Raw genomic sequence first — 20,968 nt, 5'->3', positions numbered from 1 at the left:
TAATGTGGTAAAGGTATTAATGACAAATTCAATTCATTGTGTTTATACCAACCACAAAAGATCTATTTATATTGACACCATTTTGTTGTTCTTAGTCCATTGCTTGTTGGGTTATAAGTCATTCAGATATTATCTACAGTAAGTACCACAAACACCAGAAAACCTGTAGATGTTGGAAATCCGAGTAACACACACAAAACGCTGGAGGAACTCAGCATCTATGGAAAAGAGTAAACAAGCAACGTTTCGGGCTGAGACCTTTCATCAGGACTGGGGAAAAAAGATCAGAAGTCAGAGTAAGAAGGTGGGGGCAAGGGGGCGGAAGAAAGACAAGGTGGCAGGTGTTAGGTGAAACCAGGAGAGGGGAAAGGGTGAAGTAAAGAGCCGATTGGCAAAAGAGATAAAGGGCTGGAGAAGGGGGAATCTTCTCCAGAAGGGGTGGGGGCAGACATGCGTGAAATAGAAGCAGTGTGGGGGAGGGCAGCATTGACAGTGGAGGGTAAAAAAACTATGAAAGACAAGGAAGGGGGAGGAGCAACAGAGGCAGGTAAGGAGATAAGGTGAGAGAGGGAAATGGGAATGGGGAATGGTGAAGTGGGGAGGGAGCAATTGCCAGAAGTTCAAAAAAATCAATGTTTATGCTACCAGGTTGGAGGCTACTCAGATGGAATATAAGGTGTTGCTCCTCCAACTTGAGTGTGGCCTTATCACGACAGTAGAGGAGGCCACACACTGACATGGCGGAATGTGAAGTATAATTGAAATGGGTAGCCACCGGGAGATCCCACTTTTTCTTACAAACAAAGTGTAGGTACTCGGGGAAGTGATCTCCCAATCTATGTTGGGTCTCATTGATATACAGGAGGCCACACCGGGAGCACCAGATAGCACAGATAACCCCAACAGACTCACAGATGAGGTGTCGCCTGGTAGGACTGTTTGGGGCCCTGAATGGTAGTGAGGGAGAAGATGTAGGGGGCAGGTGTGGCACTTGTTATGATTACAAGGGTATGTACCAGGAGGAATATCAGTGGGGAGGGACGAATGGAGAAGGGAGTCACATAGGGAGTGATTCCTGTGGAAAGCGGAAAGTGGGGGTGGGAGGGAAGGATGTACTTGGTGGTGGGATCCCATTGGAGATGATGGAAGTTACAGAGAATTATGCATTGGATGTGGAGGCCAGTGGTGAGCTAGGTAAGGACAAGAGGAACCTACTCCTGGTGGGGTGGTGGGAGGATGGGGTGATGGCAGATGTGCGTGAAATGGAAGTGATATGAGTAAGGGCAGTATTGATGGTGGAGGAATGAAAACCCATTTCTTTGAAGAAGGAGGACATCTCATTAATTCTGGAATGAAAAGCCTCATCCGCTGGAGACGAAGAAAAGCACATGTGGTGGAGACAGAGGAACAGAGAGAAGGGGATGGCATTTCTATAAGTGACAGGATGGGAAAGAGATATAGTCCAAGTAGCTGTGAAAATCCGTGGTTTATAAAAGAAATCAGTAGATCAATTGTCTCCAGTGATAGAGAGAGATCAGGTAAGGGGATGGAGGAGTTGGAAATGGACCAGGGAAATTTGAGGGCAGGTAGAAGGTGGAGGCAAAGCTGATGAAGTCGATGAGCTCAGCATGGATGCAGGAAACAGCACCAATGCAGTCGTCAATGTAATCTAAGAAAAGTTGGGGATTGATACTGGTGTAGACTTGGAACATAGACTGTTCCATGAAGCCATCAAAAAGACAAGCATAGCTGGACCCCTGTGAGTGCCCATGGCTACGCCTTTGGTTTGAAGGAAGTGTGAGGAGCTGAAGGAGAAATTATTGAGAGGACCAGTTCACCAGATGGAGGAGAGTGGCAGTGGAGGGGAACAGGTTGGGTCTGTTGTCTAGAAAGAAATGAAGAGCTTTAAGACCCTTCTGATGGGAGATGGAGGTGTATTGGGACTGGACATCCATCTAAATATCTGAACATGCTGAGGTCCTCTGCCATCATCACACTTTCAGGTAGTGGGTTTGTCCACTTTGGATGAGTGAAGTGAGTGAAAAACTCTCCTCTAATCCTTCTCCCAATTGACAAATCTGCAAACCTCACTAACTTTCTCTCTTCTGAGAGAAATAAATCCAAACTGTTCACTCTGTCAAAGCCACTCCTAACTTTATACATCCTAATTTAATCTCGGCTGAGACTAATAGGAGACACAAGAGACAACAGATGCTGCCATTTGGAGCGAAAAAACAAAGTGCTGGAGGAACTCAGCAGTCAGACAATATTGGTGGTGGTGATGGAGGGAAACAAGGGAACCATCGAGATCCTCCATCAGGAGTTATATCCCCGCACAAGCCATTATCTTCAGAGAAATGGGTCTGTATCCTGGCAGGATACCTCTCATCAGGAGTCTCTCTGCTACAAGGCTCAGGGAGAACGGCATCAGTAGACCCATCTCTGGCACCAGTGGAAACATAAAGCATTGTGTCCTGAAGCAAGGTTCTCAACTGAGATGTTGCCAGTTCCTTTGCCTCCACAGATAATGACCGACCAGCTGAGTTTCTCCACCAGCTTTCTTAGTCCATTCTGTCTCTTCTCATAACCATTTATTTTGCAGCTCTGGCAACATTCTCATTAATCACGTCTGTTCCCTCTGTCATGCTACCCCATCCTTGCAGTAGGGTGGTAACCAGAACTGTGCGCAATCTAGTTGTGGACTTACTAATGTTTTATACTGTATCAGCACAACATCTTATGCCTTACAAGGCACAAAGCAGAAGACTGTGTGGCGCGCCACTCCTCACACAGACAGTAGGTGGCCGTTGACTCACAAGGAGTTCATCCGCCCTTTGACAGGTTTTGTTTTTAGTCCTGCTGGGTGCCTACACACCCTCCTCCCTGGTTAACCCAAGTGCACCAGGGAGTGTGCCAGTTGAGTTGCCAACAACCTGACCCGAGAGAGGTAGTACTGGGCTATGTGGTACCAGTAGCAAGGCAAGGCCTTGACCTAAGACGCCGACCGCCTAGGCCTGAGTCGACGTAGTAGTAGCACAACCTCTCCACTCTGGTATTGTAAGCCATGGTAAATAAAGGCACACCTTCTTAATCACTTTATACACCTGCCCCACTATCTTCAGCAATCTGACACGGATACATGTATTCATTCTATTAGGGTTAATTTAGTTATCTATTCTCCCATCCCTATGCTCTCTTAATCAGTTCAAATGTATAAGGACGCTCAATTACTTCCCTAAGATCTGGATGCTTACTCACGATAGACCTGGGACACCCCTGGTCAATACAAACTAGTTCCACATTGAGCAGCTACTTAGTCAATCTTTTATTGACCTATTAATATAAAATATGCATTAAGTGACTCAGCTCCATGGACTCATAGAGGAAAGCCTCATCGGGTGTGATGTAAAGCTTCACTGAACTCTGTGCTACACACAAAATGATGGAGGAACTCAGCAGGTCAGGCAGCATCTATGGAGAGGAATGAACAGTTGGCATTTTGGGCCGAGACCCTTAATCGGGATTGCATTTATGTTGCAGTATCTGATCTCAGAATGGGCATGAGTTAAAGAGCCCTGGGTTCAGAAGGACTGGTGATTTAATTTCTGACCATATACATATGTCTGAGCATGTAAGTGTGGTGGATCTGAAGTGGTGAAAATAGAATTCAAAAGGGAAAAGAGTAGACATGTTCAGAGCTACAGGGAAGAGCAGGGGAATGGAACTGACTAAATTGCTACATGAGGAGCTGTCTCAGACAAATGCTTCCATCTGTGCCATGATGAATTTGGGTGGGTATTTGTGTATGAGGATGAGTGCAATGATACTACTTCTCTCCTTAGCACCTGTGAAGGTGGATATCTCATTAGTTCTGGAATGAAAACATCAATGGCTAAAATGCTAACTCTTTATCTTCTCCGCTCTCAGTTACTTCCTGGCCTGCAGAGTATGCCCAGCTCTTTCTATCATTCATGGAGAAAAATGGTAATAAAATAGGAAAAATACAGGAAAACAGATAGGTACATTGGCTGGGAAAGCAGGAGAGAGGCTTCTGAGTGGCTGGAGGCAAACTGGCCTTGTTACCGAATGTTCCTGTAGGACATAAAATATATACTTTATGTAGAAATGATCCCTGTTAGTGCAAATGGGAATATTGAATGCAGTTTTCTAAACTAACTCACTAACTCCTGAAAGAAAACTGCAAATGTGGCTGTCAAGCAACAATAGCATTGGACCCACATATGCTGGCTTCTGGAGTCAAACAGACAATCTACACTTACTATTCTAGTTCACACATTGACGCAGAGAAAACGAACAAGGGAAAGAATAAATAGCCAGAACAGTGATATTCTGGAGAGTGAATCACACAAGAGCCATTACATCCTGGCAAGATCAGGGCCAGCATACCGGCTTGTGTAGAAAGTAAACTACAGCAAGAATCAGGTGATTAAATTGGATTATTTCTGTGGTGTAGTCTCAATATAATTCATCACATCCCAGCAGGATTCTTTCTGCTACAAGTATAAAAACATCTTACAGAGGCACTATTGGCACCAGTGGAAACAGGGAGTGCCCAGGCAAAAGTGGAACTACATCCCAGCTGGATTGTAATGCAGTCGACATTTCAGGTCAAAACCCTTCAGCAGGACTGGAGAGAAAAGGCTGAGGAGTAGATTTTAAAGGGGGGGGGGGGAGAGAGAAACAGGCAAGATGATAGGTGGCCTGCTGAGTTCCTCCAGCATTTTGTGTCTGTTACTTGGATTTCCAGCATCTGCACATTTTCTCTTGTTCCCAGTTGGAATGACACTGGCAGGTGGAAATAGATCCCATTTAAATGGTACTAGATTAAGAACGTTACTGAGATAAGCAAAATCACATTCAGTGGAAAAATCTCTGGCACGTGGCTTGTTGTGACAGGACAGTCACTGGCTCAAATGGAACTACATCCCTGGAGGAGTTCCAGTGGATTGTGGGTGGCACGGTGGTACAGTGTCAGCTGTAAGAATGGGATTTGATTCACCACTAACTGTAAACAGACTGTATGTTCTCCCTGCGCTCCAGTTTCCTCCCACATTCCATTGGCAAAACTTGTGGGCTGCCCAGCACAATCCTCAATGATTTGATTTGAAGCAAACAATGCATTTCACTGTGTATTTCCATGTACATATGATTAATAAAGCTAATCTTATAAAAAAATGGAATACATCCAAGGAGTGTCTCTGTCAGAGAAATATCCCTACAGGAGCATAATAGGCTTGGAAGCACATCTCATCCAGAGGGACACTGGGATAAATGGAATGACATTCCAATAACAATGACCGTGGCATGTGGAGCTATATACCAGCTACAGTATTACAGGCTGCCAGTGGATCCCTATAACAGCAGGACAGTCACTTCACTGGAGGAAATGAATTGAAGAATGAGTCAGCGACACTATGACCCATATTACACCAGGACAGAGATTATGAGGCCGGAGCCATATTCTAGCAGGTTGAAACAGGACCCAAAGTTGGTACAAAATACCATTTTCAGAACTGAGGAAACTATTGGAAATAAAAGGAAAGGCATCTTGGAGCAGTAGCATCCTTTAAGATCTGCATCTCAGCTTTTATACAACTTATTTTATTAATTACTTCAAGCATTGCACAGACACTCAAATCCTAAAGTCGATTGTGCAAGAAACATTTCAGGACCTTTAAGGAAGATAAAACATAAGCTTAAGTATTATTTTAGGCATTTTTTCCAGAGAGAATCTCCATCAGAATAGTTGATATTGAATGATCAGCTTGTTCAGTACTTCATGTCCTTGTCAGCATTTAAATGTGATTCATTTGCCCAGAGTAATTTAACCATCATCATGTGGGACATGGGTTATTTTTGCTAATTGAATTAAAAACACAAGTTATTGGCTGAGATTTTAATCAGTTTTGACTCTGCTGGTTCATGCATAGCCCAGAAACGAGCTGTGCCAGGAGACCTATAAAGGTCCATTCACTGCTTGTGCCGGGTTAGCAGATCTATCTGTGGAGGTAAGCAAGCCTTTAAGATTGGCCCTGGAAGGGGGAGAAAGGAAATTATTATCTCCTCTGGTTGCTGGCTATTGGATCCTGGTGCAAAGCATACTCTGTGTATGTGTGTTTGTATGTGTATAGACCTTGGGCAAGGACAGAATCAAATACAACGGCAATCTCCCTGCAGATTTGGTATGAACCATTTTGGCTTACACAGCATCTAGGACTAAAGTCATAAGGGCTGTGCAACCGAAGACCAGGCAGCAGACGATAACTGCTTAGTAAAAGCAATAATTGAGTAGCCCCTTTAATGACCTCAGGCATCTCTGAAATACAAGAGACAATTAAGTACTTTAGAAATGTTGGATGTGAGTGTAGGTTTTGGAAAGGCAAGATTTCAAAGTGCATTTAGAATGCTCAGGTAATATAGTTTGGTAACGTTTAAGGAGAATGTTTGACTAAGGCACCAGAGGGAGCTTCATTGGCCATCATCAAAGCAGAGCCATAGGATCCTATATAGTATAGAATGTATACCTAACTGCGAGGCTGACCAGGTCTTGGCCTAGCATCCAATTCAATCCAAACAATTCTGACAATGTAGCATTCTCTTAGTGTCGATCTGAGTAATGTGGCTTAAGTCTTTAAGGAACAGTAATGAGATTTGAACCCATGACCTTCTAATTCAGTACAATAATGTAAAGAATGGGTTAGGAATGAACAATGTAAATTTGAGGCAAAAAATTAATAATGGATCAATAGGATCTTAAATTACCTGGACTTTAGAAATTGCAAAGTGCATACATTGCAAAGCTTAGCAAAGTCAATCGGTAGATCCTTTTTCACTGAAGGTGCCTGAAGGCAGATTCAGGTTCAGATCTGCTATATTAATAGATGATGGGCAGAGATGAGTCTTTAAAGTACAGTTCAAGTAGTACCCATCTGGATATTTTTAATTGATTTATTTTTATCCTAATCTCTTTAGTGTATTGTCCAATCATACGATTTCCCTGCAGACAGTGATCATGTATGATGAAACATCATCAGTCTGAAGTACTAACTCTGCTTCTCTTGACATAAATGCTAACTGAACTGCTGAGTACTTTCAGCATTTCAGACAATAAGACTATGATATAGGAGCAGAATTAGGCCATTCAGCCCATCAACTCTGCTCTGCTTTCCCTCTCAACCCCATTCCCCTGCCTTCTCTGTAACCTTTCACGCTTTGACTTATGAAGAATCTATCAAACTCCACCTTAAGTACACAGGCCTCCACAGGCAACTATGGCAATGAATTCCACAGATTCACCACCCACTGGCAAAAGAAATGCCTCCTCATCTCCATTCTAAATGGACATCCTCTCTTCTGAGGTTGTGGCCTCTGGTCCTAGACTCCCTCATTACAGGAAATATCCTCTCCACATTCACTCTATCTAGGCCTTTCAATATTTGATAGGTTTCAATGTGATGCCCCCAACATTCTTCTAAATTCTAGTGAGTACAGGCCCAGCGCCATCAAATGCTCCTTATATGATAAGCCTTTCATTTCCAGCATAGTTTTCATGAAGCTCCTTTTGAACCCTCTCCAATGTCAGCACATTCCTTTTTAGATAAGGGGCTCAAAACTGCTCATAATACTCCAAGTGAAGCCTCACCAGTACCTGATAAAGCCTCAGCAAGTCTTGTTTTTATATTCTAGTCATCTCAAAATAAATGCTAACACTGTATTGGCCTACCTCACCACCAACTCAACCTGCAAGTTAACGTCTAAGGAATCCTGCACTAGGACTCCCAAGTTTCTTTGCAACTTGAATTTTTAAAATTTCTCCTTGATTAGAAAATAGTCTACGCTTTTCTTCCTTCTACCAACATGCATGACCATACACTTCCCAACACTCTATTCCATTTGCCACTCCTTTACCCATTCTCCTAATCTGTCTAAGTCCTTCCGTAGTCCTGTTTCCTCAACACGACCTGCCCCCCCCCACCTATCTTTGTATCATCCGCAAACTTGGCCACAAAGCCATCACTTCTGTCATCCAAATCACTAACGTATAACGTAAAAAAAAGTACCGGTAGCCCCTACACTGACCCTGTGGAACACCACAGTTACTGGTAGTCGATCAGAAAAGGCTCCTTTTATTTCCACTCTTTGCCACCTGCCAATCACCCAATGTTCTATCCATGCTAGTATCCTTCCTGTAATACCATGGGCTCTTACTTTGCTGAAGCAGCCTCATAGTGGCACCTTGTCAAAGGCCTTCTGAAAATCCAAGTATACAATATCTGCTGGTTCTCCTTTGTCTGTGTTACCAGGTTTAGATATGGCCCAAGTGCAGAGTGAGAGATACTGAAGCAGGTCGATAGTTCACAGATTTTACTGTGAACAGTGTTAAAGGGAAAGTAAAACAATGAACGCTGGGCCAAACAGGGCCGTTAACTAAAACTCTCAAATGGAAAATGAAGCCTACACTGCGGCTAAAAAGAACATCTAAACATTAAACGAATACCACTAGTCTTCAGAGTCAGTTGACTTGACAGTCCAATTTCTTAGGGAAGGCCAAATGCAAACAGGCAACAAAGCTTTGCTGTGCCCTGTCCAAGTCTCGACAAGCACTACGGTGACAAGTATGGAGTTAAATATTAGTGCATATTCAAAAGTACAATTGCCGTATCTACTGCGCTGCCAAATCTGTGGTTGTGACAGTCTATCCTGCTTGTTATTTCCTCAAAGGATCCTCAAAGAATTCAAATGGATATGTCAAGCAAGGTTTTCCCTTAAGGGAACTATGCTGACTTTGGCCTATTTTACCAAGTGCTTCCAAGTACCTGAAACCTCATCCTTAACAATCAACGGCAACATCTTCTCACCCACTGAGGTCAGGCTAACTTGAGCTAGAACTTCCTTTTTTCTGCATCCCTCCTTCTTACGGTGGAGTGACATTTGCAATTTTCCAGTCCTCCAGAATCACACCAGAACCTATTGATCATCCTTCACCATCTCTTCAACTACCTCTTTCACAAACCCTGGGCTGTAGTCCACCTGGTACAGGTGACCTGTCTACCTCAGACCTTTCAGCTTCCCAAGCACCTTCTCCCTAGTAATGACAACTTCACTCACCTCTACCTGCTGACACTCTCAAACTTCCGGCATACTGCTAGTGTCTTCCACAGTGAAGACTGATACAAAATACTTATTCAGTTTGTCTGCCATTTCCTTGTCCTCCATTACTACCTCTCCAGTGTAATTTTCCAATGGTCCAATATCTACTCTTACCACTCTTTTACTCTTTATATATCTGAAAAAACTTTTGGTATATTTTTGATATTATTGACCTTCATATTTCATCTTTTCCCTCCTTATGGATTTTTTAGTTGCCTTGTGTTCATTTTCAGAAGCTCCCCAATCCACTAATTTTTGCTCTATTATATACCCCCCTTTTGTGTTTTTGCTAGCTTTGACTTCCCTTATCAGCTATAGTTGTGGCATGCTTCCTTTAGAATACTTCTTCTATGGGGAGTATTTAACCTGTGTCTTCCAGATGGCTCGAAGAAACTCCAGTCGTTATCTTTCCATGCCTCCTTTAAGCCACTGTAATACTCTGCATTTGACTTTAGCTTCTCCCCCTCAAGTTGCAGAGTGAATTCTTATCAGAATATGATCACTGTCTTCTAAATGAAGAACACTACACATACTGTGATTCCTTTTATACATTAAGGAAATTTAATATACTTGTAGGCTGTTTTCTTTGCGTTAATGTTAAATGGGGCTGTGGATCTAGGAATAATTGCTTAGTCTACCCGATGCACCTTGCAGTTCAGTTTAGGTCACTGCTGGGTCCACTGCCTCTTTAAGCATTTGCTGTTTCCTTCACCAGTGCATCATGACCACCTTAGCCAAGACTGCTTTGTCAGTACTTGCCCAATTCTCAACCTGCATGTGCTAGGACAAGGAGAGCACATGGGACCACCACCATCTGCAAAGTCTCCTCCAAGTCACACTCCATCATGATTTAGACACACACTGGTTGCTCTTTGGTTGTGGCAGCGTCAAGATCCTAAAGCTCTTTACCCTATAAAATTCTAGGAACAACACCATCACATTTTATTTAATAGAGATACAGCACAGAAATAGGCCCTTCTGGCCTAATGGGCCTGCACAGCCTAATTACACCCATGTGACCAGTTAACCTAATTTAGTCATCTTTGGGAGGTCGGAGAAAACCGGAGTACCCAGGGGAAATCAACATGATAATGGGGAGAATGTACAAACTCCTTACAGATAGCAGCAGGAATTGAACCTGGGTCACTGGCGCTGTAATAGTATTATGCTAACCACTATGCTACTGTGCCAAACCACATGTACATCAATAGTTCATGAAGAAAGCTTCACACCAGCCTTTCATGGAGAACCAGAATGGATGGCTTTACCAGTGATATCCATATCCTGAGAATGAATTTTTGAAAACATAATCTAGGCTGACAGCATGACCTATGAATGTTTTTGCTATACAATGTATCAGACTCTGACAGTTCATCGTGACCATTAACTTGTATTATAAGAAGAATTAACTCCCTGATATTCTCTTCCTTGCTGTGGAGAGTTGCCTGATTTGTCCAGCAAAATGACGGAACACAGTGGCTGTTAATTCACAAGCAGTGTATTTGTGTAGGAAATGGCCAGATCCACTGTGCTAACTCATTCCCTCCCCTTCCACAGACAGACAGACAGACATACTTTATTGATCCCGAGGGAAATTGGGTTTCATTACAGTCGCACCAACCAAGAATAGTGTAGAAATATAGCAATATAAAACCATAAATAATTAAATAATAATAAGTAAATTATGCCAAGTGGAAATAAGTCCAGGACCAGCCTATTGGCTCAGGGTATCTGACACTCCGAAGGGAGGAGTTGTAAAGTTTGATGGCCACGGGCAGGAATGACTTCCTATGACGCTCAGTGTTGCATCTCGGTGGAATGAGTCTCTGGCTGAACGTACTCCTGTGCCTAACCAGTACATTATGGAGTGGATGGGAGACATTGTCCAAGATGGCATGCAACTTGGACAGCATCCTCTTTTCAGACACCACCGTCAGAGAGTCCAGTTCCACCCCCACAACATCACTGGCCTTACGAATGAGTTTGTTGATTCTGTTGGTGTCTGCTACCCTCAGCCTGCTGCCCCAGCACACAACAGCAAACATGATAGCACTGGCCATCACCAGAAATGCCTAATGATATTCAGCGTTAGACTGTGGACAATACGTGATTGCTTGGTAAAGTTACTTCAGTTCAGCTCCTCCTGCACAACTTTTTTTCTGGATGAATTGTTTTGGTGGTTGGATGGGAATTGGATTGGAAATAACATCCCCTCCTTGCTTACAATCAACACTGGCACATCTCAAGGATGTGTGCTTATCCCACTGCTCTACTCTCTCTACACCCACAACTCTGTGAATACCATCTAAAAATTTGCCAATGGCACAACTATTGTTGGCAGAATTTCAGATGGTGATGAGGAGGCGTGCAGGAGTGAGATAAATGAACTGGTTGTGTGGTGACACAACAACAATCTTTTACTCAACAATAGTAAGATCAAAGAAATGATGGTGGACTTCAGAAAGAGGAAGTTGAGGGAACACACACCAATCTCATCGAGGAAAGGATGACCAGTTTCAATTTCCTGGGTGTCAACATCTCTGAAGATCTATCCTGGGTCCAGCATATTGATGCAATTACAAAGAAGGCATGACAGTAGCTATATTTCATTAGTTTGAGGAGACTTAGTATGTCACCAAAGACATTGGCAAATTTATATAGATGTACTGTGGAGAGCATTCTAACTGGTTGTATCATCGTCTACTATGGAGGGGTCACTGCGTAGGATTGGAAAAAGCTGCAGAAAATTGCCAATTTGGCTAGCTCCATCATGGGCACTTGCGTTCCCTGCATCAAGGACAGCTCCAAAAGGTGATGCTTCAATAAGGGGTATCCATCATTAATGTCATGCCATCTTCACCCAGGACATGCCCTCATCTCACTTCTACCATCAAGGAGAAGGTACAGGAGCCTGAAGACACACACTCAACATCTCAGGAACAGCTTCTTCCCCTCCCCATCAGATTTCTGAATGGACAATGAACCCATGAGCACCACCTCGTTATTAGTTTTTTTCTCCTCTCCTTATGCATTAATTTGTTTAATATATATAATTCTAATTGTACAATTTATAGTTTGTTTTATTACTATATATTGCAATGTACTGCTGCTGCAAGACAACAAATTTCATGACATACACCAGTGATATTAAACCTGATTCTGATTCAGATTCAGGGATGGCAGATAGGACATGAATGGAAATAGCAATAAGTTATTGCTCTGAAAAAAAGATTATATATAAATTGCCATGCCAGTGAAGATCAATAGTTCCAATTTGTCACACTAATTGGTGGATGGTGTTTTTACCATTGCAGCTATACAGCTTTACACCTGAGATAAAATGGAAAACACTGGACCTTAAATCCTCATGAGAAGTAAATATATAAACAGCACCGCTGGGTTTTTATAGAGTACAGATTATTTACTTAGTCACCAAAAGCAATGAAATTCTTCAAGTCTGTTTATGTACCTGTAATAAAAACCTTCAGAATTTAGGTTTAGCTTTATACTACCTCAGGGTTCTTGGGTCGCATTTATTTACATTTAGTACATTACCATCCCAGAACTCTGCCGGTTCTCTCTGCTGCGAGACGAGGTGATGTCACAGAGTCATCTGCTGTGGCCCGTCTGCCAGACAATATTGCTACACAAGGTGCTAAGTGCACTGTTGCCACAACATGCCTCCCAGCTTGAATCAACTGCAACAGATCTACTGCAGAACACCTTTACGAAAATCATAGCAGCAACCATCTCCCCATCTAGTTTCTAGACAACACATTAAAATCTGTGGACCATTTAGGTTATTTAACATTTACTGTTATATTTACTGTAAGTTTGTTTAGTATTCTACCCTTCTTTGTTATAATTTCCTGAGTCAAACTGCTGACTTGCATTCATCACCCAGTCCCACTCATGAAGAAGGGACACATGACAGTAGTACTAAAGAATTCCAGTATATGTGGAATAGTATTAAACAGCAGCTGCTGGTAGTATGAGAATGTTTCCGCTTGCACACCTATGTGGGTCCATGTACTAGCTCCTCTTCACACAGATGTTTATGCGCATGTCCACATTTGATAAACTCAGCATGCTGCTGTCCCATTTGACAAATAATGGAAAAGCAAAACCCTGCTGAGACGGAAAATCTGAAACCAAAACCAGCAAAGGCTGGAATTCACACTCAGCATCAGGGGAGAGTAGGCAAGGACCTGTTTCATGTTTTCAATTACTGCTAACTTACCTTGAGTCAAAGAAAGGCGTGGAGTCAGTCGTCATACAGCATGGAAACAGGTCCACGCCAAACATCAAACACTCATTTACATTAGTTCCATTTTGTTCTCCCCATATCCCATTTACAAACCCCCCATACTGGCCTCTCACACATAAGGGACAACTTACTGTGGCCAATTAACCTACCAACCCACACATCTTTGAATGTGCTGGTATATCTTTCAGCAGGTTGAATATTTACAAATAACCAAATTAAAAGGTTCTAAATTATGGTTTCCAAAATGTTGTACATTCATCTTTCTCAAGGATCCTTCATGTTATGAGTAGAATTTCTGTCAGCTTTTACACGATTTTCTCATCTTAACATTCTTTAGAATTCTGTGTCTATATAAACAATAAAACAAAAAATTGTTCCATGTATAAATTGGACATAATTAAACAACACAAGGTGCTTTCCAGGACTGTACTCTAAATTTAGGCTGAACTTTATGATTATATTCGATCATGTAACCAAGGCATGGAAAAGAAGTACATCTTAAGAGAGTTTAAATGAGGATAGAATAGAGAAAAAATTCCAGAACTTAAAAGACAGAGCAGACAATGGTGGACAGCAAGTGCCAGCTCACTGTTTTTACACCACTATACACCTCTAAATTGATATTCACATTTTAGACCAAGCTTTAACCCATTACTTATGTTAGAGCAATGATTTTGTGGATCAGTGCTACCACTTAGTAGCTGAGGTAACACCTAGAGCTCCCTGTATTGGGGGCGCTTACAAACACTTTGTCCTGGCAAAGCCTCATGTTCATGTGCTGGCGATTTTCTAGTGCCTGCTCCCCGTCTGCTGGCAGTATTATTTTGTAAATATCATCCAAGAGAATAAAATCAGCTTGTGTTGGATGCCTGTGGTCAGTCGTGACTGTACTCCCATCTTGGTGGGCCAGGTTTGAGCCAGAGGTGAAAGGACAATGTATTGTGTTAGCTGTGAAGATGAGTCTATAGGCTTCATCATAAGCATTTTTTAAAATTACAGATGATGCTGGGCTTACACAATAGAACCATCCCCATCTGTAGATTTGAGGCTGGGAACCTCAAGTGCGTCCCGTCAGAAACCAAACAGAATCCCAGACATTACGTTTAGCAAGCCCGACAAGCTGACTTGTTGCACCAATTAGCTGTGACACATTAATGTGTCACTAAAACAACAGTAAAAAAGGGGCTAGGTAGCAATCTTGCCTAAGCTTTAACCCATTACTTATCTTTACAGCTGCTGGCAGGCCTCCTGCGTACTTCTAGCATTTACTGTGACCTTTCAGAATTATTTTTGTTAACTACACTGATGTGTGCAATTATTTTTATGATGTTAGTGCTCTGTGGGGCACTAGACTTAAAGGTCTCTGAGAGCTTCTGTAATAGACTGTACGAAAGTGGCCCATCAAGATATTGTCACCTCAGCAGCTTGGCAGTATTTTCTCCAAGACCAGCAGCTTGTTACTGCAGCTACCTCATCTGAGGAGTTTGAGCAGAATGAGCTAACAACTGCTTGTTGCTTTTCCCCAGGCAAGATCCATTGTGTTAAGTGTTACACAGAAGTGGCTGAGCTGCAACTCATACCCACCTGCTCTCAGATATCTTCTCCTGTGAGATTGTTCCTTTGTCACTTTGAGTTCTGCTGCTTGATTTCTTGCTTGCTTTCTGCATTTGAAATAATATGACAGTCATTTTTTACAGCACAGTATACAATATACACCTGGCTTAACTCAGAAGCTAATCACACCATGGTCTGTAGTCTCATTCCATCCCTGTTTGCTTTATTGCAGCTAAATACCCTTTGAAAATTGGTTATCCATCAACACAAATAGATTGCTGATACCTTGTGAATTTTTTTATCCATCCCTTTCTCTCTCGAATGTGTTGCTTCATGCTTAAGTATGGAACCATTGTTCCATTGATTGATTGTGATAGCACCATCAATGCTCATTCAAAATACTAGGCCAGGTCTCTGGAGATAACATATAATACCCAGGGCAAATTACTGCAGGATTGCTTTGCAAAACTCAATAAGAATTTAAACATTTTATCCAAAAAGGTGGATTGACTCCAGCAAATTTACTTTGAGACACAATGGAATCTGTTGGATGTAATTTTCCCCAAGTGACACTGGGGCTCAATTTTGAGTCAGCACATTAGACAAGTATTTGGTAAAGCTAATCTTGGCGGTATGAAAGCTACATTTCACAGATGACATTCCTGGACACTGACCAAAATATTGTCCTAGGGTGGCATGGTAATGTAGTGGCTAGCATAATGCTTTACAGTGCCAGTGATTGGGGGTGTAATTCTCATTGTTGTCTGTAAGAAGTTTGCATGTTCTTCCCATGACTTTGTAGGTTTCCTCCAGTTGCTCTGGTATCCTCCCAGGTTCCAAAGGCATTGGGGTTAGTAAATTGTGGGAATTCTATGTTAGGATCAGAAGCATGGCAAAACTTGCAGGACACTCGCTGGCACAACCTTGAACTGCACTGGTTGTTGATGCAAACGATGCATTTCACTGTATATTTCAAAATACATGCGACAAATAAAGCTAATCTTTAGCTTTTTAAGCATTGCAGTGGGTATTCATGTCATTTTTATGCACCTGAGGGATCGGAGACAATATGAGCCATGAGTCCTTGATCAAAGTTTTGACGTTTGATTTGCCTTTGAATTTATAACTTAGTTCTAAATCAGGCAACGCATTAACAACCAAGCCCTTTGTGGGTGTCCGAGCATTTGTGATGTTCTGACCAAAGTAGTATAACTGTGTATTCCAGTGGGAGTTATACAGAGGAGGGGCACAGTCAGTCACTGAGAAAAGGTTAAAAGCAGTTGGTTAAGATGTTTCCCTTGGAGAACTAATTAGGATTGGATTTCTATGAAAATGCAAATGTTTACAGATGGAAAGCTGCCATCTTGCCTACTGGGGGCCTATTTATAATTCCAGTCCTCCATCAAATACACCCTCAGTGGCCTAGTAAGGCTAACTTTAGGGCAATGATGAAAATGTAACAAACGCTGACTCTTTTCTCCAATACGCCGAATTTGATGGAATGACATAAAGGCCAGGGGAGTTAAAGATGGCAATAGATGCCAGCCTTAATGATGGTCATTCATAATGACCTCACATCCGAGTAATGAATGCCAAGAAGAGTGAAACGCCACTTGCAGCCAAAGCGCACTGATGCTGGAATCCCAGTGTTATTTTGCAAGGGGGCTAGGAATCCTCCCTCCAACCGATAAGCAACAAGGGGCGATTTGGTCTGTTTTTGTTGCAGCAACCTTGTTTTGCAGAAGCCAGTTGCAGCTACACCTGGTTTCGTAATGACAGCATCTAATTTTGAGATGAATTCAGTGGCTGTGAAGTACAGCAGGTTATGATTATGAATAAAGAGGTTTTCAGAGAGAAACTGACAGCGAAGCACTGAACTGCTTTTGTAGGTCAGATAGTTCTGGAGGCATCAGTAGAGTTTATTTCAACCTGGATTTGCCTCGGCTCCAGATGTGTTTGAAGTACACATCTGAGAACAGAACATTATGTGCAGATGAAGGTCTTTTGGTTTTTAACTTCTTTATCCTGGAGCAGAAAGATCTAGATATCAGTAACTGCTCTAACTCTCTCTCCAAACACCTGTGGAACACATGCCAGTCTCAGCAAGTGATACATGGATAATGGTAGGTCTGTAACCCCATTAAAAGTGCAGTCTCCCTCATCCGCCACTTTTTTAGCCTCATAATGATCTTTTCTCCGTGACCCTACATCCATCTTGATTTAATTTCTGCCTCACATTCACTTCTCAATCACAAACACCAGGAGTACGCCTTTATACCCATCTCTTTCACCAAGCTTCTGTGACATCAGCTCTAATGCCTCTATGTGACTTGGCATTAAATTTGTTTTGTGTCCCTTCCGTAAAACAGATAAGAACATTTTTGTGACATTAAAGATGCTTTATTAATAGAAGCAGTCCTTGTTGTTTCTTTTAAAAATCTATAAATCATTATCCCTATGGTTTGTATAAACATATAATATATATAACATTTCAGCTAGTGTAAACAGGGAGAGTGAAGTATACAAGATCATGGGCTTTCACAGATCTCCATTTCTCTTAGAAATTCCTGCTGGCAGAGAAAATAGCTGCAGTTAGAATAAGAAACCACATATACCTAACACATTTCATGATCAGGATGTAAAGAATGGACCTTGTGGGGAGAAAACAAGAATGACCTCATGTGAAGTAAAACCACAGACATGCATGAATACTTCCCTATGAACCGAAAACACTCTGAGTTGCTGGCAGGGTTGCTGAACACATTGGTGGCCAACACTGACTGAAAGCCAACAAGCATGGACATGACAGAGAACCCTGTGCCAAAATTTCACAAGGTGGGGCACATCATGGCTCCAGAGTCATTTACGTGCGGACTCCAAATTCCTATAGAAAATAGATAAGGTATGGCCAGCAAAGCAACTGTGCATGTTAGCACCAGGGTAGAGAGCACATGATGTGCCCAGCAATGCCATAATCAAGTTGAATAGGGCAATGCAGTTAATTCAATGAATCAGAGGGTGTGGTCTTTAAATTGAATTAATACTGAAACTGTAGGAAAACTTTACACATTCTGTTTTGACATCATCAGTCTTGGCAGAAAAGTATCAGAAGGCGAAAATGGCTGCTCAGACTCAAGCTGGTTATATTGGCAGACTTATCATATACAATCATAAGTCTGATCCTTCCAGTTTATATAAAAAACATTTGGAAATGTTTCTCAAAGAAAATAACTTGATGGTAATGCACTTGCACAAAAAAATACAGTACTTTACAGGAGTGTAACACAACTATACTGCTCACTCAAGTGAGTTTGGATACATTTGGTCTGTTAGCAAATCTTTCAAGGCCACAAACAAAGACAAGAGTTAGCAAAGTGGTGCAAAGCATCCTTTTAATCCAAAGGCCTCAGAAATACGCACGGTAGCATAGTGATCATCGTGGTGCCGTTACAGCTTGGGGTGTTGGAGTTTGGAGAAATACACACGGTAGCATAGTGATCATCGTGATGCTGTTACAGCTTGGGGTGTTGGAGTTTGGAGAAATACACATGGTAGCATAGTGATCATTGTGGTGCCGTTACAGCTTGGGGTGTTGGAGTTTGGAGAAATACACACGGTAGCATAGTGATCATCGTGATGCTGTTACAGTTGGGGTGTTGGAGTTTGGAGTTCAGTTCTGACATCATCTGGAAGGTGTCTATATGGTCAACTGATGAAATGCGTGGGTTTCCTCTGGGTGCTCCAGTTTCTTCCCACAGTCTAAAGAAGTACTGGTTCTTCTTTGGCATGGTGCTTTGCGCAGATACAAAAGACCACAGAACCTTTTCCTATGTTGTACTTTTCTATATTCTATGTTCTATTGTCAGTGATTACACTATCTTATTGACAGACCTATCTCAGTATCACAACTTCGGCATTTTCTTAAACCACGTGCTGCTTGCCGACATTACCTGTAGTTTAAATCACGAGTGAAATTTAACATCAGTGGATGTGGCATAGAAGAATGCTACAGAATTGTTTTCAATGCAAAGTAAATTATGTCAGCAGTTTACAAAGATAGAGTCATGGAAGAGATTATAGTGCCAAAAAAGAATTGAAGGATCATGGGTGAGACAACCATGAACTGCTGTTATAAATGCAACCCAAGTCATACACCATATGTACATTGATTCAAGCTGGAAACACTTTTAAACTTCTTTTTAAAAGGGATACATATCCTGAATGTGCAATATTGAACAACTCTGGTGGTGTACAGTATTGAAGGCAATAGAAAATGGAACTCATTTGTAAGCTACACAATTAGCAGAAATGTAAAAAAGCAAATTAACTTTAGGACAAAATTGTGATCAAACAGTTAGCATATCAACATGGCGGTCATGGGCAAGGATACACAACTTCACCAACTTGTAAATTCAACAAGTTAGGTATGGTACAGTGGAACAGCTAGTACATCTGCTATCTCAAAGCTCCAGCAAACCCAGATTCAAATCTGACTTCTGGTGTACTGTCTATGTGAAGTTTGCAATCTCCCTGTGACCACATGGGAATCCCTCGGGTGATCCATTTTTTTTTCCATACAAGTGCTGTTTGGTAAAGTAAATTTGTAACTGTAAGTTGTCCCTAGCATGGAAATGAGTGGTGCAATGCAGAAGAATCTGGAATGAGTTGACTGGAGTGTGGGACTTGATCTGTGTAAATGGGTGTTTGAAGGTCGGCACAGACGGAGTGGGACAGAGAGCATGACTCAGTTTGGCAAACCTTTTACTTTGGTTACAGATCATTGGTAATTAGTAACCGTATCATAAGACCACTGAATTACTACCCATCTGGTTCACTAATGTCCTTTAGGAGTTCTTTACCGAGTACTGCCACTAGTGACAATAGTCACATCTATATGATTGGCACTTGACTGCCCCCCTTAGTTTGGGGCAGTTACTGATGGACAATAAATATGTGTTGCTAGTGAGGCCTCCTTCTCATGAGTGAATGAATAAATTAATAACCCCTGTTAGTGATTTTTGGCCCTGATAACCAATACCAACAATAGCTGCATTGAGGATGCAAAAGTTATGAGATAACACAATTGAATAAAGAACTTCAAAACAATAAGTGAATGCAGACATGTTGCCAAGGATACCATATGAGAATTCAGATACAACGAGTGACAGTATGCTCTTCATTTTGAAAATAATAGAAAATGATTGTCTGGTTACAGCAATGGAGAAGCAGAGAAGACACAAGAAGAATATCCTGCTCAAATATTTATATGAAAAAGCCTGGAAGAAAGCAGCAGACAATACAGTGGGGGACAGGAGTGGGAACTGTCAAAGCAGAGGAGAAACAAGTACTAGACGGGTGCTCAAGATGAACCAAGATACTAATTAGCAACTTGTTTTAAAAACTAAAGAACAATGCCACACTCCTCAGAAGGCTGTACTCCTACAGTTACTAAAGCTCAGAAAAGGCAGAACACAATTGATATTAATTCATAAATCTTCTGGGGAAAATGGAAGAGAAGCAGTCAGAACAAAAATAAATTCATGAATCAAACCATAGACAGACAATTTTTAACAAAATGATAGAGATGATTTGTTAACAACACCTAACAAATAGGATATTTGGAAATGTGATGAAAAAGGATCTGGTGCTTCCCCGGGTACAGGTATTGAATATAACTGATGTTTCAATGACAAACTCTGCTATCTTGTTCATCCTTGAAGAAGACGGCAGAATTTGTCATCAAAACGTCAGTTATAATCGATACCTGTACCCAGCTGGAAGCCCAAGAAGAGCTTATTGGAAACTTGATGTTAGAGTGATAGTTGAAGAAAGAAGACAAATTAGATACCTTGTGAAACTAGGAGACAGAATTACAAATCTACACTCAGTGGCCACTTTATTAAGCACCTCCTGTATGTTCGTGGTCTTCAGCTACTTAGACCATCCACTTCAAAATTTGGTGGGTTGTGCATTCAT

At 41.7% G+C, this 20,968-nt stretch overlaps 1 protein-coding gene across 4 annotated transcripts in view; it reads right to left on the bottom strand.

The window, feature by feature from the left end:
• Positions 1–20,968, bottom strand: part of LOC140718405 (MORN repeat-containing protein 1-like) — a 253,380-nt gene that overhangs the window by 28,684 nt on the left and 203,728 nt on the right. For all 4 annotated transcript variants that reach the window (XM_073032116.1, XM_073032114.1, XM_073032115.1 and 1 more), the window contains one exon: positions 15,023–15,099. In XM_073032116.1, the coding sequence (XP_072888217.1) occupies positions 15,023–15,099 (77 nt within the window). The remainder of the gene's footprint in view (positions 1–15,022; positions 15,100–20,968) is intronic.

Source organism: Hemitrygon akajei, chromosome 29 (assembly GCF_048418815.1).
Source record: "Hemitrygon akajei chromosome 29, sHemAka1.3, whole genome shotgun sequence".
NCBI classification, from domain to species: domain Eukaryota; kingdom Metazoa; phylum Chordata; class Chondrichthyes; order Myliobatiformes; family Dasyatidae; genus Hemitrygon; species Hemitrygon akajei.
Note: the sequence above shows the minus strand (reverse complement) of the source record. Positions and strands in the feature narration are given on the sequence as shown.